This window comes from Hypomesus nipponensis, chromosome 13 (genome assembly GCF_054491055.1).
Source record: "Hypomesus nipponensis isolate SF chromosome 13, ASM5449105v1, whole genome shotgun sequence".
NCBI lineage: Eukaryota > Metazoa > Chordata > Actinopteri > Osmeriformes > Osmeridae > Hypomesus > Hypomesus nipponensis.
Genome location: NC_140373.1, coordinates 17,726,343 through 17,742,048, shown reverse-complemented (window position 1 = coordinate 17,742,048; position 15,706 = coordinate 17,726,343). Strand labels below are relative to the sequence as shown.

Genomic DNA, 15,706 nt, shown 5'->3' with positions numbered 1-15,706 from the left:
TGCTGCTCAGGCAATGCAATATAGCAGCATGGAGATTAAATCTGTTCACATTTGTTACATACTGTATTTGTTCTTACAGCCGATATGGCCCAGCTTCCAAGACATGGATTAAGCCTAGGCATTTTTCTCTTACTTTTGGACTAGAACTACAGGTTTAATCCATGTCTAGGAAACGGGGCCATTAATAATGTGCGCTCCTTGCTTAGGTTTAATTAATGGCACTCTGTTCCTTGCTCCACTAATTTACAACTCCATTCAAACATGCTCTGACTAATGCTGGGTACACACCATAAGATAATCGGGCAGATTTTGGGCCGATTTCCCCCTTCCCACCTTCCAACAATCCTAGGTAATGTCCCGACAATCCTAGTTTATGTCCTGATTATCTACAAATTATTTTATCAGATTTTCCCTTGATCTGAGGTGTGTTCAGAGTGGCCAACTTTGCTCGGAAGAACGTCGGAGCCGCTCTGAAATAATGCTATGCAGAAGCCTGCTTATAACCAGGGGTGCACATAAGTGGTACGCAGGTACGCATGTGCAACAAAAACCAGGAATGCATAATGCCACTTGTATTATGGCGCGCCTTTGCGTACTTGACTGATATCTAACCTTACACATGACACGTTGGTTGTCAACTATGGTCAGAGATGTCCAAAAATCAACAGATATTCAGCAGCTTTCTTGGCGTTTCGCCATCTACAAAGAAACGCCAACTGGAGCCAGAGCCGAAAAAAATCCAAGATGTGCAGCTTCAAGATGTGCAGTGGCTTGAAGCTAACGATCAAGAGCGCACTGAGTGGTGCAAGATTTGCGTCTCAAATCCACATCTAGCAAACAAAACAGGTCCTTTTTAACCATCCTTTATTTAAAAAAAATGAAAATAGCAAGCAGCACACGAATGTGGCGCAAGCCATCGCTAATAAACAAGCTAGCCGAGAAATGTCTAGTCGCACACTTGCCAGATGGCGAGACTCTGTTTAATATTTTTCTCCTCGCCTTAAAGCTAAACACGCACGTCCCATGTCTTCCTATTCTGAATGTATTACTTTACTGAAGCAGCTAGGAGTAAATGTCAGAGGTGCATATGTATATCATCCACGTGAAGGGGGCACACGGATCAGAGCATCGCTCACACAATCAGCGGGGATTTACGTGCCAAGTTGCAGTCTGCTGAATTTTGGGGGCTGCGTACCAGACACCATCTCCTGGTACTCACCTGCAAAACTCACTGAAAAAGTTATGTGCACCCCTGCTTATAACCATTCATTTTAATCAGGTGTTTTGGAGCAGGGAAACATCTCAAACATGCTGGACAGGGGTGCCCTGAGGACCAGGGTTGGGAACCACTACCACTACTGTTCCCATCCCTATCCAGGGGGAAAAAAACAGACGCTGTACATTTTCATTTACTCTCAATTACATAAAAAATATGTTGTATATTCCCTGTGTTGGATATTGCCATGGGTATTACGTGTTTTATTTCTTGAATAAGGCTTCTATGTGTACTGTCCAGCTGTCTTCAACCCTGTGTATTCCTAACCTGTTTTATTTTAATGTTATTTTGCTTGCTGTTGCGCCACAATTTATCCTTGGGTATACTCATCGCATTGACCAGAGGCTCTGCCCTTATTATTTTTGCACTCACAATGCCATCTAGTGGGCATTTTAACAAACTTAAATGTACATCTTTTTCGAAATGTGAATATGATAGTGTACAAACGTAATTATTTTTTCAGTAACTTACAAAATAGCCTACAGTTGTTAATGTCACTGCCAATTTATATTAGCCTATTTCTTAACCTTAATTCAATCAAGATTGGTTGAGTGTGGACAGGTTTTCAATCTTGCAATAATCGTTATCTGGTTTCCCCTCAGAAAAACATGAAGTGGTAGCACCCAATTTTAAACGTGTACAGATGTTAAAAACGTCCATGTACAGATGTCATTACGTGTACAGACGTAAAAAACGGACGTGTACAACAAGAGTTCAGACGTTTTGGCACAATCGAACCATTGAACCTTCTTTAAACCCGACGACTCTGTGAGCATTTTGACAAATAAATATACCTAACACTGGGATTTGAGGGTGCTAGCAGACGATGGTCCGACTTCACGCTGCCCAGGAGCGAGTCGACCACCCGACTTATGGTCTCACTGCTTCCGTCAACGGACTCTTCCGGAAGGACTTCGTCGTCCCCCGTGTCGATAGTCGTGCGTCTGACAATCGGACAACTGTCGAAAACAACGTTGTTGTCCATCGGAGTCCCTCGAAGCATGACCTGTTCAAACTCAAAAGCTTTTGACCTTTGGGTTTTGTCAGGGGTCGACCTCTGACCCTCACTGCGCTCCAGAATCGGACTCTTCTTCTTGGCCTGAGTCAGGCTGCTCGATCCTCTCCTCGTGGCCACAGAGGAGAAAACCCAAATGAGCTCCCACTACTCGAAGGCTAACGCACAAACAACAAAGGGCTACTCACACAACAACTTACAACAAGGCCCTACGCTCACTGCTCTACTCTGAGCATATCGCATACTAAACACATAAAAGTATGAAGCATGTGAAAGAAGACTCCGAAGATCAGTTCCATGGTGAAATGAACAATCCTTGTTTTATTGTATTATATGCAGGTAAAAGCCCTATGGGGAAAAAGCCTCTGAGGTTGTGGTTTTACATTTAAAAAAATGTGCTTCAAATAATGTGAGATAGAAATGAAAAACCTTAAGTCTGTGCAACATGTATGCATACAGTCAGTGAACACTGAAATGAATTTGAGGATTATAGGTCACATGACCAAAAAGCTATTGACATTTGAAGGTTTATTTTGAAAAAAGAAAAAATGTATAACTTGAGATGAAAATGAACAAAATAAAGGCTGTGCAGCATGAATGCATACATCTTCAACAGTTTAACATTATTTTGACACTTCTAATTCATGTGGTTGAGAAGCTATTGACTTTTGAAACGTGTAATTTGTTGATGGTGAAAATACAGAAATGAGAAAATACCCACAAGCTGAAACAGAGACAGGCCCTGTCCGGGTCTGGGACACAGGCAGGGAGCCAGGGACAGGCCCTGTCTGGGTCTGGGACACAGGCAGGGAGCCAGAGACAGGCCCTGTCCGGGTCTGGGACACAGGCAGGGAGCCAGAGACAGGCCCTGTCCGGGTCTGGGACACAGGCAGGGAGCCAGAGACAGGCCCTGTCCGGGTCTGGGACACAGGCAGGGAGCCAGTGACAGGCCCTGTCCGGGTCTGGGACACAGGCAGGGAGCCAGTGACAGGCCCTGTCTGGGTCTGGGACACAGGCAGGGAGCCAGTGACAGGCCCTGTCCGGGTCTGGGACACAGGCAGGGAGCCAGAGACAGGCCCTGTCCGGGTCTGGGACACACCTGGAGACACACCTGGAGACACGGTGTTGGTTGCTGGGGACAGGAGGTAGAGCGTCTATGAGTTTCTGGTTGTGTTTGTGTGTGTGTGTTTGTACATGTGATTTAACAGGACAATTGGTCAGAATACACACCACACTAGAAGGACATTTTGTATTAACAGGACAGGAGCAGTGTCCTGCTAATTTCAACAACATTCTAAAATTGTAGAATGGTTTCTATTGGTCCATTAACCCTAAAAATGCAAAAAACCCAAGATGTCCGTTTAATACATATAAACCTGATTTTTGTGTGTACAATCTGTGTATCACCACAGTGCCCCCTATAGCAAGTTGTGTACTAGCAAGACCTCACGAATATGCACACAACGTCTAATGCTGATTAGTTGTCTGCCGGAAGGTCCTGATAATTACTACACTGTCCTTCCAATTCAAGTCGCTATTTACACAGGGGATGAGTTAGCAATATGATAAAAGCAAAATGTATTATAAACCATTTATCTTGAAATATTGAATGAAATTAACAAAACTTTGCTTAAATAAATTGTTTTCTTCTTCCTGAATAATTCAAACATTATGCTCTTTAGAAACAAAAAAGGAATTCTTATTTTGTCACACCCCTCCTCTTCTATCAACGTGGTACAATCCGTCAAGTTTTGCTGCGAAACATTAGTATTAAACACCTTTCATTCCTGCATGCGTTGAGGACGAGGTAAGACCCATTTAATATGCCTTACACATTTAGGTACATATTGTTATGTAATCTGCTTAAACAATGACTAAAGGTAAATTATGCAGAATGGATTAGGTTACTTGATGTTTGTATGCACCAAAACATCTGATCTATGACAGTTTATCTAGTTATCAGCAAGCGGCCAGTGACGTGCGGTGAGGTTTGTGGCTGGGGAGGCACGTAGGCATACTGACTCTTTCAAATTCAGATTTACATATATATTTATTCAACAGAGCAGCTGCTTGCACATTGACTAATGGTTATGTTTCATATCCCTAACAAGTAACACTAGCAGGTAGTAACATTGCTACAAGTATTATGCTAGGTTGCTAGGTAACCGAAGCTAACTAGAGGTAGCTAGCTTTCGTTTTGGAAAAATAACTGGAAGAGTCGGTAATATTACTAATTACTACTAATATTACTAACTACTTACTAACCTCGACTGTTCGGTCATGCCGGGAAATATCAAACCTCGGCTTTACCGGCAAAGCTTTGCCAGCAAAGCCGAGGTTTGATATTTCCCGGCATGACCGAAGGTCGAGGTTGGTAAGTAATTTATTATATGGCATTTTTAGCTTTTTTTCATTTTGTAAACGAAAATAAATGGTACCTCTAGGCTAATTGTGGCTAGCTCTCAAGTCTTCTCACGCTGTGTTTCATGTGTTGCCTAGCAACTCATTACTTTTGATAGAAATCGGACAACATGGTTCTGCTAAAATGGCCTTAATTTCAACACAAAATAACGACACAAGTGATTAAAAGAGTCTAGTCTTCATCCTCACTTTCGATTACAAATCTTTTCAGCATCATCTGGATAGTAAAACTCACAGCTGACTCATCGCTCATTTTGGAGATGACGTCAGAGGGCAATACAGAGCCGTATTGACCACTGAGGAGGGCAATATGCGTCTGGCATGACTACCCATTAGCCAATCAGAAAGCTTGTACCGTCGTTGCCATATAATAATATTCTTTATTCATACTTTTCACATACAATATCATTAAATCATATTGTATACAGTAATGTGTTGTTGCTCTAGTTAACAACATCTGATCTCTGCAGGAGATGGCAGGAACAAGGCCACAGAGAGCGAAAAAAAATCCTAAAGATGATGCTAGTTATTATTGCTCCTTGGGTAAAGATAAAGAAAGGTTTGATGTCAAATATATAAATTCATAAAAAAGTGAGTTGTGAGTTGATTAAGCAAAGGTTTCAGAACATCTTTCTTATTTCAAAGGAGACAAACAACTGCTCAAAATAGAAGCTCTTATTTTTTATAATTTTCTTGGGAAGATAATTGTATATCTAGATATATACTTACTTTAACAATTGTTTATGGATTAATCCACAGAAACATTTTAGAAAAGTTAAACATTGTAAAAAGTTTAACTAATCACAGAAATACATCAAATTAAATAAATTAACTGATTTAGGCTGTGAAACTAGTCTGGTCAGGGTCAGACTAACTGTCAGGCTTAGCGTGACTTGGTGCTTAACCAGACGTTCCTGTAACACTGACCCAACGGGAAAACGATAATTTACCACGTATATTCTCATTTTCTTATTGTCATCAGTTCAATCTGTTCAACATTGATAGAAAATCAACCTAAATAGCCTACATAGGCTACAACATTTAGCCTAATGCTTATTGCATACTTGATACTTCAGTGTTGATGCTGCCAGAGAGGATGGATCATTAGGGAGACTGGTAAATGATGAAGAGGCAAATCCAAACAGCAAAATGAAAGTTACAAGAGTGTATGGAAGACCCTATCTCTGTTTATTTGCACTCAAAGATATTGGTCCAGGGGAAGAAATCACTTATAATTATGGTGATTCTGACTGGCCGTGGAGAAGCAAGGTATATAGAATTGCAACGGTACTGTCAAAAATTATTCTACAAGCTTTGAACACAATTTTAAAGGGTATATCAAGTTGTAGGACACAGTGTCAATATAGTCAAAAATATAGAAGTGATGAAAATAGTGCCTAAAAAAGCTAATTTAGCAGTAAGACATAATCAGACTACACTATTTCAACTTATTCAGTACTACAATGTTACAAACTGTCACATGTAGATAGATTTATGCTGATCTTATATTTATAAATATTAACTGGTATGTGATATATTTGAGTGTCTAGACACACAGGTCCTGTGTAATACTCAACATGTAAGGCGCAGGAATAAGGAGGACTGAGTTTTGTACATGAGAGACAAACTCACATTCAGTGATTGTTCTTTACATTTCAGATCTCCAAAGATATGCCATGTCAGGCTGAGGATGTGGACGCATGCGGATCCTTTTCAGGCAACACACTAGAGGTAAGTTTCATCTTTTAAGACTTTTTTACATTTACTTTATTTAAATATGAATTCATAAGAATGGCATTCAGCTGTGTATAGATTCACAGGTATTGTGTAATTTCACATTTAAGTTAATACATTATGAAAACTATAAATCCACTTCAACTCTGTGTACACTACCAGTCAAAAGTTTAAAGTTATTTTCACTTTACATTTAAACTTACAGTTTAGTGCAGTGTTATTGTTTGACGTGATAATTAAATGCTAGTGTGATAATACATGACCAGATCATACAAACTCATGATACATTATTTTAATGCAGGAATTTCTTTTGAAATAGTATCTGCTGGTGCACATGTCATGCACTAACCTACATGAGAATATCATACGTGTTTGCAGTGGACGTATAGACCCCCCCCCCCCCCCGTTGAAATGAACGAATGACTCAAAAAGATTCGTTCATTTTACTGAACGAGATTCAAAGAACCGAATCAGTAAAATGAACCGAACTTCCTATCACTTCAGTGAATGTGGGGCCGGAAACCCTGAGCTCCTCAGGTCAACACAATTACGCAAACATGTTGCAACTTTGTCTCAGATCTTGAATCTCAAGAATCCCGAGTTGGACCAAGTTGCTAACTTCCTAGGCCACGATATTCGCGTTCATCATGAATATTACAGACTTCCTGAGGCTACTACCCAGCTGGCCAAAATATCCAAACTGCTGCTTGCCATGGAGAAAGGGTCTCTCAGAAACCTTCAAGGCAAAACACTTGACGAGATAGAAATTGAAGGTAATGCTATTTCAAGTTGTTTACATTAAAAATTAGACCTGTTTCTAGCAAATGTATGGTAGCAAAATGGAACACACATTGTGTGTAGACAATTTATAACACTTTAACCTCACATTAAGGCAATATAATTTATTTTATTAGATAACCTACAGTTGAGTGAGGTTGATGCTGAGAGTGAGGTCGATGCTGAGAATGAGGTCGATGCTGAGAATGAGGTCGATGCAGGAAATCTCATATCCACACTTTTTTCTTCTGAAATTTGTTTTATTTATGGTGATGATATTTTATTTGTCACCAAATGGTTAGCCTTTTAACAGTGTAACTACATGTTATGTTGTATTCCTAACCCATTTTAATTTCACTGTCAAGTTAGTAACTAACATTTCTGACTGTTTACTAGTATTTCAGACATATATTAAGGGGGTGTTAATTTGTATCTGAAATACTAGAAAATGTTAAGGGCCTGAATGACTTGTCCCAGATAGCAATTGAGTGCTCATGCAAACAGACATCCACAGTTGGTTTGCATTCTACTCGTGGGCCTCTATGAAGTCACATATAAAGATGGCAAAGGGAGCCATATGCCAATTAGATTGTTCAATGTTTCCTGGTTTATTCTGTGAAAGTCTGCTTTTGTCCAAACTTAACTGCATGTGCCAAATGAAATTAAGTCTCAAGGAATTACAATTTCAGTGGAAAAGGCATATAATCATAAGATATCTCATTATTATTATTAGAAGAGTAAACATTACCTTTGCACATGGTAAAGGTAACTTAAGTTAACCAAACTTTCTCTGTAATACTCATCTTTATTTCTATGTATGTAATGAAGTATATTATATTTTATTACAGGTTGTGCAGAACTGTTGATGGTCAGGCAACCTGTCAAGGAACCTGCGCTATCACAAGGTTAACTCTTATCCTCAGTCTACAAACATGTCACCTTCTTTGATTGCTTGTAGGCTATGAAATAATGCATTGTGGATTCAGACCTTCACTCATTTCAATTTTGTTGTCACGGCAACAGTTCAGATAAATGGGAGGCATGTAAGCTAAATTTCAAGTGATGTGAATGTAGATTACAGAAGTAGTAGCTTTAACTGATGACCAGGAAATAATTTTCAATCTAACAATTAACTTTTTGAATACGTTACAGTGCAACAAGGAACATATAGGCCTAGCTGCTGCTTTTCAATACGCACGACAGCAACTACAGTGCCTTGGCTTGCACTTCAAAATAAAAGCACTTATCATATCATTCACAATGACAAATCAACTTGTAAGCAAATAATGTTCCAGCCTAAGTGCTTTACAGTAAATTGATTTGTTATTATTCATCCATCAGTTGCTTAACCCCATAAAGGAGCATATTGGATTTCACCGTATTTAAGGACCCTACCCTACAACAAATAAATGCTCATCCATTGCTATTTTTCTTTTTTTCTTCATTTCAGCACAAAGTAAACACACAGATGCTAAGGGGGAAGAACCCAACAAAAGTCCTAAAAAAGGACAAAGAGCCCAGCAGAAAAAAGAACACGAAGAAACATTCTGGTAAACGCGAAAACACATACTCAAAAGTCACTAACCACCAAGTTACTTAAGTACAACTGAAGAATGATAAAAATAAATTATCCATGCCACCTAAAGGCAATATGATGATCATTCTCTTCTTTCTGCGGGATACTGTTTATACTACTTTCTCTATGCCAATTTTAATCCTTAATGCATTGTTATATTTTTTCTAAATAGCAAAGCACCAAAAAACTGTAAGCATAGCAATGGGAATAATATATATTTTCTAATTAGGTTATTAAGTTAGATTTAGTAAACCAGGGTTCTCAACCATTGGGCCGATGCTGCACTTGTAGACAAATGTATTTTGGTGAAGTCAGTAAGATGGTTCTGAGTGGGATCTCCTTCACTGGGAAACAAGACTTGGGACCAGCATGAGAAGGAGAAGTCTCTTTTGGCTTTGGATGGTTCTTCACAAGCTGCTAAAGCCTGTTTGTCAAACAAATACCATTTTTTAATTACGAAAATGTATTTTCTTCGGAATTCAATCATATAATCAACGGCAGAATAAGCTGTTTGGCATTGGCAGAATTAATTTTTCATCTGTGCAACCCACATGCTAATTTCTGTAGCTTGTCCCACTAATGTATGTTCTTTTATGAATGCACATTTAAAAAGGGGAATAAACGGGTATTACATCAATACATAATTTATAGCCAAGAAACATTGTTACAACAAATGATAAACCAAACATAAATTTCCTTATTTAAAAAAATGTTTTTGGGAGTTGGTTTTAATTGATTTATTTGTCTTTTTTTCTAGTATCTCTGGAAAGTGCCAGGAGAGCAAAAAAGCATCTTTGGTCTCCCATGGAGGTTGCCGCAGTCATGAGACATTTTGGCGAACACATCAAAAAAGGGAAACTGGCCACTATGATTGAATGCCAGCAATGCAAGAAGGCTGAAGATCTTGCTCTGACTGGTTGCTCTATCCAAAACATTTGAGATTTTGTAAGGAATTGGGGCGTAAGTTTGTAAAGAAAAGAAAATCCTGGATAGATATAACACCCTGCGACAGAGCTGGATCATATCCAACAACATCACATCCAAGACATCTAACTTCATACAGCTACAGTACATCCCATCCAACATCACATCTGACACCATACAGCTACAGTACATCACATCTAACACCATACAGCTACAGTACATCACATCCAACATCACATCTAACACCATACAGCTATAGTACATCACATCTAACACCATACAGCTACAGTACATCCCATCCAACATCACATCTGACACCATACAGCTACAGTGCATCCCATCCAACATCACATCTAACACCACACAGCTATAGCTTAAGTACATCACATCCAACATCACATCTAACACCACATCCAACATTAGGCCGGTTGTAACTGGGACACTGTCAGCCTTCCTCCTGCCTCCACAAGACATGCTTCATTTCATTTAGCCATTTATAAATGTTTTCCTTTCTATTCACAAATACATTTCTGTTGCTCTGATACTTCTACTTTCTGTTAAGTCATATTCCATTTATCCACGTTTGGCCTTTTTTAATACACAAATTTCACATTTGTGTATGTGTATGGCTATGGTCCTGGCAATTACGGTTTGTATCATGGGGGGACTAAGTACCTCATTATCTTGTGTCCTCTTAATACAGCATTCTGTCAGGTTCTTGTATCTTGAGTTCTGATGTGTGTATCTAAATTTGGAAGTGAGATTTGTGCTGTATGGCTCAAATATTTTTTTTTGAAGATTCACAACATCTTTCCAGCATAAGTGGAAAGAGGTGTCCGTTTAGTGTTGCAAAAAAATGGTTTGAAAAAATAGTCCCTTTAATACATAAGGACCAGTATGTGTGTGTATGTGAATGTCTATTCAAAGCCTGTGTAACAAAACTGGTCCCATCTCAGACCCTGTCCAGTCTGTACTTACAGATAAAGTCATGGTGTGGAGATGTCTGTGTGTCAGGTTGGGCTGCTTTGGATTTTGCATTTTACAGAAGTAAAACCAGTTAGCAAAAAAAGGGTCTCTGCACATCAGAAGAACTAAACATGCTGTAACTAATTTACAGACGGTTAAAAAACAATACAACCGACAAATAACCAAACAAAGTGAATTAAAAAATCAACAAAGCCACTGACTTGTATTTAAAGTGAAACATAAAACAAGAGAGCACGCACTTCCTGATCCTGTCCCACTGTGGAGGACTCAGACTCCTGGACTCCCAGACCTGTGGTGGAGGACTGGGAGCTCCCAGACAGGTTTTCAATCACCTGGTCCACAATGACCGTGGAGAGGAGACTCACGGCCTGCTGGAAGATCTCCGAGGAATTCTGGGAGGAGGAGTAGCTGGAGGGGGTGAGGCTGCAGACGGGCTCCTCGAGGAAGAGCAGGCGTCTCACTGACCGCTCAGCGAAGCCGTACACCAACTCAGGGGGGACGGCCGTCTCTGGTTGAGGGTCGCCGCAATTACCATTGCGCTTAATCAGCACCGTGTCTGAAAAGCTCCTCCTATCCCCAACCTGGGTGTTCAACTGGTCAAGCAGGTTTCTGGACAAGTCCCAAAGCCTGGCTGGGTCGAGCCGGGGATCTGAGGGCGCTAGCAGACGAAGATCGACTTCACACTGCCCAGGAGCGAGTCAACCACCCGACTTATGGTCTCACTGCCTCCGTCAACGGACTCCTCCGGAAGGTCGTCGCCCCCCCCCGTGGTGACAGTCGTGCGTCAACTGTCAAAAACGACTTTCTTGTCGATCGGGGTGCCGGGCAGCGCAACCTGTTCAAACTCAATGACCTTTGGTTTGGATAGGGGTCGACCTATGACCCCGAATGCGCTCCAGAATCGGACTTTTCTTGGCCTGAGTCGGGTTGCTGGATCTTCTCCTCGCCGCCACAGAGGCAGGAGAGTCCGTCCGTTCTGGGCTCACCTCCGACGTGGCCTGGTCTGGAGACGGCTGGACGTAGCAACGACCGATCTTTCTCTGTAGTTCATCAATTAGCCTGAAGGCGAACAGCAGAGCCTGGGGCATAACGCCAGGCCCTCCTGCTGTTTCAGAGAGGGCCTGAATGTCATTCAGAAAAGCCTCCACGATCGCCGTAGCCTCCTGTTTCACATCCTGGTGGGTAAAGCCGGCACCTCCCTCGGAGGTCGCGGTGGGTTTCGCGGATGTCGATCGGACGAGTCTGCTCAGGAGAAGTCGCCAGGTCGGGCTCCGTCTGGTCCGAGTCTGACATGAGCTGGCTCTCAGAGGGAGAGGACTCCCTCAGCTGGTTGAGGATGCCGTCCACAAACAGCTCGCCCAGCTCCGGTGAGGATGAGCCCAGCTCCGGTGAGGATGAGTCCGTCAGAGCGGCAGAGGATAAGAACGTCTTTCTTTCACAAAATGCTAATCCTGACACTCCCTTTGCAAGATGACTCTTTGCCATCAAATCTCTTACCTATTCACAAAATGAAGATTGTGTTCTCATTTGGTACACACAGCCATATTTTCAAATGACACACACATACCAGTCATAACAGTACACACAATAAGCATTTGCTGCACACAGTTTTGAGAAAGACGTTATTGTTTTGAGAAACGTGTGTTAACAATTGTGAAAAACTGTAAACAAGCATTTAAACGATATACAGTAGGCTGCAGATTTCATTTAGCTGACAGATCCAATCCACTTGCTTTTATAATTTTTCATCAAGTTTAATTTATGTGCTGGCTTTATCATATAAGACACCTAGTTACAGTAGTTGGGCTTGCCAAAATCGCATTATGGTTTCAATATAACAAAACAAATAGTCTAAAAGTTTGTATTGCAGAAAATTATCATAAGTCACCAGATAATTGTACCTGAATTTTTTTGACGTTTAGCTAACTTAAATATGTTGAACAAGACTTGATTCACATACTTGGCGCAGTGACATGCGTGTCGTCATCATGAAATGTAAAAAACGAATAATATAAAATACAAATATTTGTCCACTGATCTGTGATAGAAATATTATTATTGTATGATTCCAAAGATTTTTAGAGCCAATATCGCTGAATTTGTGTATTTTCCTGTTCAAATACGGGGAAAGAAGCGGAAGGAGGCAGCAACTAGCTGTGCCTCCTATCAGATTGCGCAATCCCACACAAACAGGGCTGAGCTGCTAAATTTGTTTTGCTCAACTTGAGCACGTGCAATTTCATCTCTCTGTATGTCACCAATTTAATGTTTGTACACATTATGTATCCTCACATTTCATAGTCTTGGTCATGTATTTTACGTATTTGTATAACATTAAGTCTTGCTGATCGTACAAAACACTGCAGTGAAAAAGCAGGAGGGGAGGCAGCCAGTACCTCTACCTCACTGAAGGGGGCATGAGAGCAAACAAGCTTGTTGTACTATTGCTCTTCTTCATGTACAATAGACTAGGTTAAAATAAAAAAGTCAAGTGCCCCGTATCAGTTAGTATATTTTTTGATTGCCCTTACTGCAAAAATGGAAAATTACATTGATAAGGTAAAAGATTTCTCAAAACTGGACTTTCCAGCTAAATTGGAAGTGATAACTAATGGAAGGCCGATGCCGGAGCTTAACGATTTGCTGCAAACGACGGGACAGAAGATCACACGCTCTTTTCAAATGGAGTGGTACAGCCGAAAAGACTGGGGCTCTGTTTGAAAACATAGACAGCTGTCTTAATCCTTGATGTCTTACTAGACAGGTGTCTAACGAGACAGCTCTCTTCAGGGTAAGGTATCTTAAAAACCGTTGTTTTCGAACAGCCAATTAAGACAGGATGTACGTCATCGCGCTGCGTGTACTTATGTGCTCGCACTAGCGCGCTTTGTCAGACGGCAGTCAATTGCATAGAGTTTGTCAAACTAAAGTTAAGCTGTATTTAAACTTGTGTTAGATATAAGCTCAATAGCTCTTAACATTTGTGTTTGTATTTCACTCATTTGATAGGATTATGATAAAACGCAGCAACTAGCTAGTGTCTGCACTGCACTGCGATGCTAGCTACTGTACGTTATCGAAAAGTCGGAGCAAATTTACAAATTAGGAGTGTCATCAATAAAATAAGTACATTTTCAGCAACTACACTGCCCACTTCTCAATAAATTTTTATTCAGATGCTGATTTACAAGTATTTACTGATTTACGGGGACAGTGCCTCTGGACTGGCAGACCGGGGTGGTGGTTCCCCTCTTTAAAAAGGGGGACCGGAGGGTGTGCTCCAACTTTAGGGGGATCACACTCCTCAGCCTCCCTGGGAAAGTCTATTCAGGGGTCCTGGAGAGGAGGGTCCGCGGGATTGTCGAACCTCGGATTCAGGAGGAGCAATGTGGTTTTCGTCCTGGCCGTGGAACAGCGGACCAGCTCTATACCCTCCGCGGAGTCCTGGAGGGTACATGGGAGTTCGCCCAACCAGTCTACACATGTTTTGTGGATTTGGAAAAGGCGTTCGACCGTGTCCCTCGGGGGCTCATGTGGGGGGTGCTCCGAGAGTACGGGGTACCGGATTCCCTGATCGGGGCTGTCCGGTCCCTGTACGACCAGTGCCAGAATTTGGTCCGCATTGCCGGTAGTAAGTCGAACTTGTTTCCGGTGAGGGTTGGACTCCGCCAGGGCTGCCCTATGTCACCGATTCTGTTCATTACCTATATGGACAGGATTTCTAGGCGCAGCCAGGGTGTTGAGGGGGTCCGGTTTGGTGACCTCAGGATCGGGTCGCTGCTTTTTGCAGATGATGTGGTTCTGTTGGCTTCATCGGGCCGTGACTTTCAGCTCTCGCTGGAGCGGTTCGCAACCGAATGTGAAGCGGCTGGGATGCGAATCAGCACCTCCAAATCTGAGGCCATGGTTATCGACCGGAAAAGGGTGGATTGCCATCTCCGGGTCGGGGAGGAGATCCTGAACCAAGTGGAGGAGTTCAAGTATCTCGGGGTCTTGTTCACGAGTGAGGGAAGAATGGAGCGCGAGGTCGACAGGCGGATCGGTGCGGCGTCCGCAGTGATGCGGGCTCTGCATCGGTCCGTCGTGGTGAAGAAGGAGCTGAGTCGAAAGGCGAAGCTCTCTATTTACCAGTCGATCTACGTTCCTACCCTCACCTATGGTCACGAACTATGGGTAGTGACCGAAAGACCGAGATAGCGAATACAAGCGGCCGAAATGAGCTTTCTCCGCAGGGTGTCCGGGCTCTCCCTTAGAGATAGGGTGAGAAGCTCGGTCATCCGGGAGGGGCTCAGAGTAGAACCACTGCTCCTCCGCGTCGAGAGGAGCCAGCTGAGGTGGCTCGGGCATCTGATTAGGATGCCTCCTGGACGCCTCCCTGGTGAGGTGTTCCGGGCACGTCCCACTGGGAAGACCCAGGACACGCTGGAGGGACTATGTCACTCGGCTGGCCTGGGAACGCCTCGGGGTCCCCCAGGAAGAGGTGGTGGAAGTGGCCGGGGAGAGGGAAGCCTGGGCCTCCCTGCTTAGGTCGTTGCCCCCGCGACCCGATCCCCGGACAAGCGGCAGATGACGAGACGAGATTTACACGTACAGTTTAGCTGAAATATGAATTGTAAAAACTTAGAGCAATGGCGGTCAAAGGATTCTGTTTAACTTGTTGCTCACAGTAACTCTGCGCACAGAGTTATGGGTAATACGTGCCGCCATTAAGACAGCAAGGCAACTCATATGCTCTCTTAAAAAATGACCATTATGTGACGTATTTCAAGGTATCTTATTAGACAGGAAGAGAAGATTTAAGACATTTCGAACAGACCTCGATGTCTTAAAAGGAAGCATTTTAAGACATTTCGAACAGAGCCTGGCTGTGTGTTTGTGCTAGGAGAACCCGCCTTTTTCTGCTTTCCCTGCCTTTTGTTCTCTACGGCTGACAGTGTCTGGACCACAACGGGATTTTGTGATTAAAAAAATCTACCAAGAAGCCTCAGCAGACATG

At 42.3% G+C, this 15,706-nt stretch overlaps 1 protein-coding gene across 2 annotated transcripts; it reads left to right on the top strand.

Annotated features, from left to right (window-relative positions):
• Positions 1-4,039: 4,039 nt before the first annotated feature.
• On the top strand, positions 4,040-10,911 carry LOC146260497 (uncharacterized). 2 transcript variants are annotated; one of them, XM_084670574.1, is made up of 6 exons: positions 4,040-4,098; positions 6,372-6,443; positions 7,024-7,219; positions 8,072-8,128; positions 8,674-8,773; positions 9,557-10,906. In XM_084670574.1, exons 2-6 carry the CDS (start codon positions 6,384-6,386, stop codon positions 9,672-9,674), a joined length of 531 nt encoding a protein of 176 aa, XP_084526700.1. In that variant the 5' UTR covers positions 4,040-4,098; positions 6,372-6,383; the 3' UTR covers positions 9,675-10,906. The 2 variants fall into 2 exon arrangements, with proteins under 2 accessions (XP_084526700.1, XP_084526699.1); XM_084670573.1 differs by lacking the exon at positions 4,040-4,098 and adding an exon at positions 5,772-5,981 and having other exon boundaries at positions 9,557-10,911.
• The last annotated feature ends 4,795 nt before the right edge of the window (positions 10,912-15,706 follow it).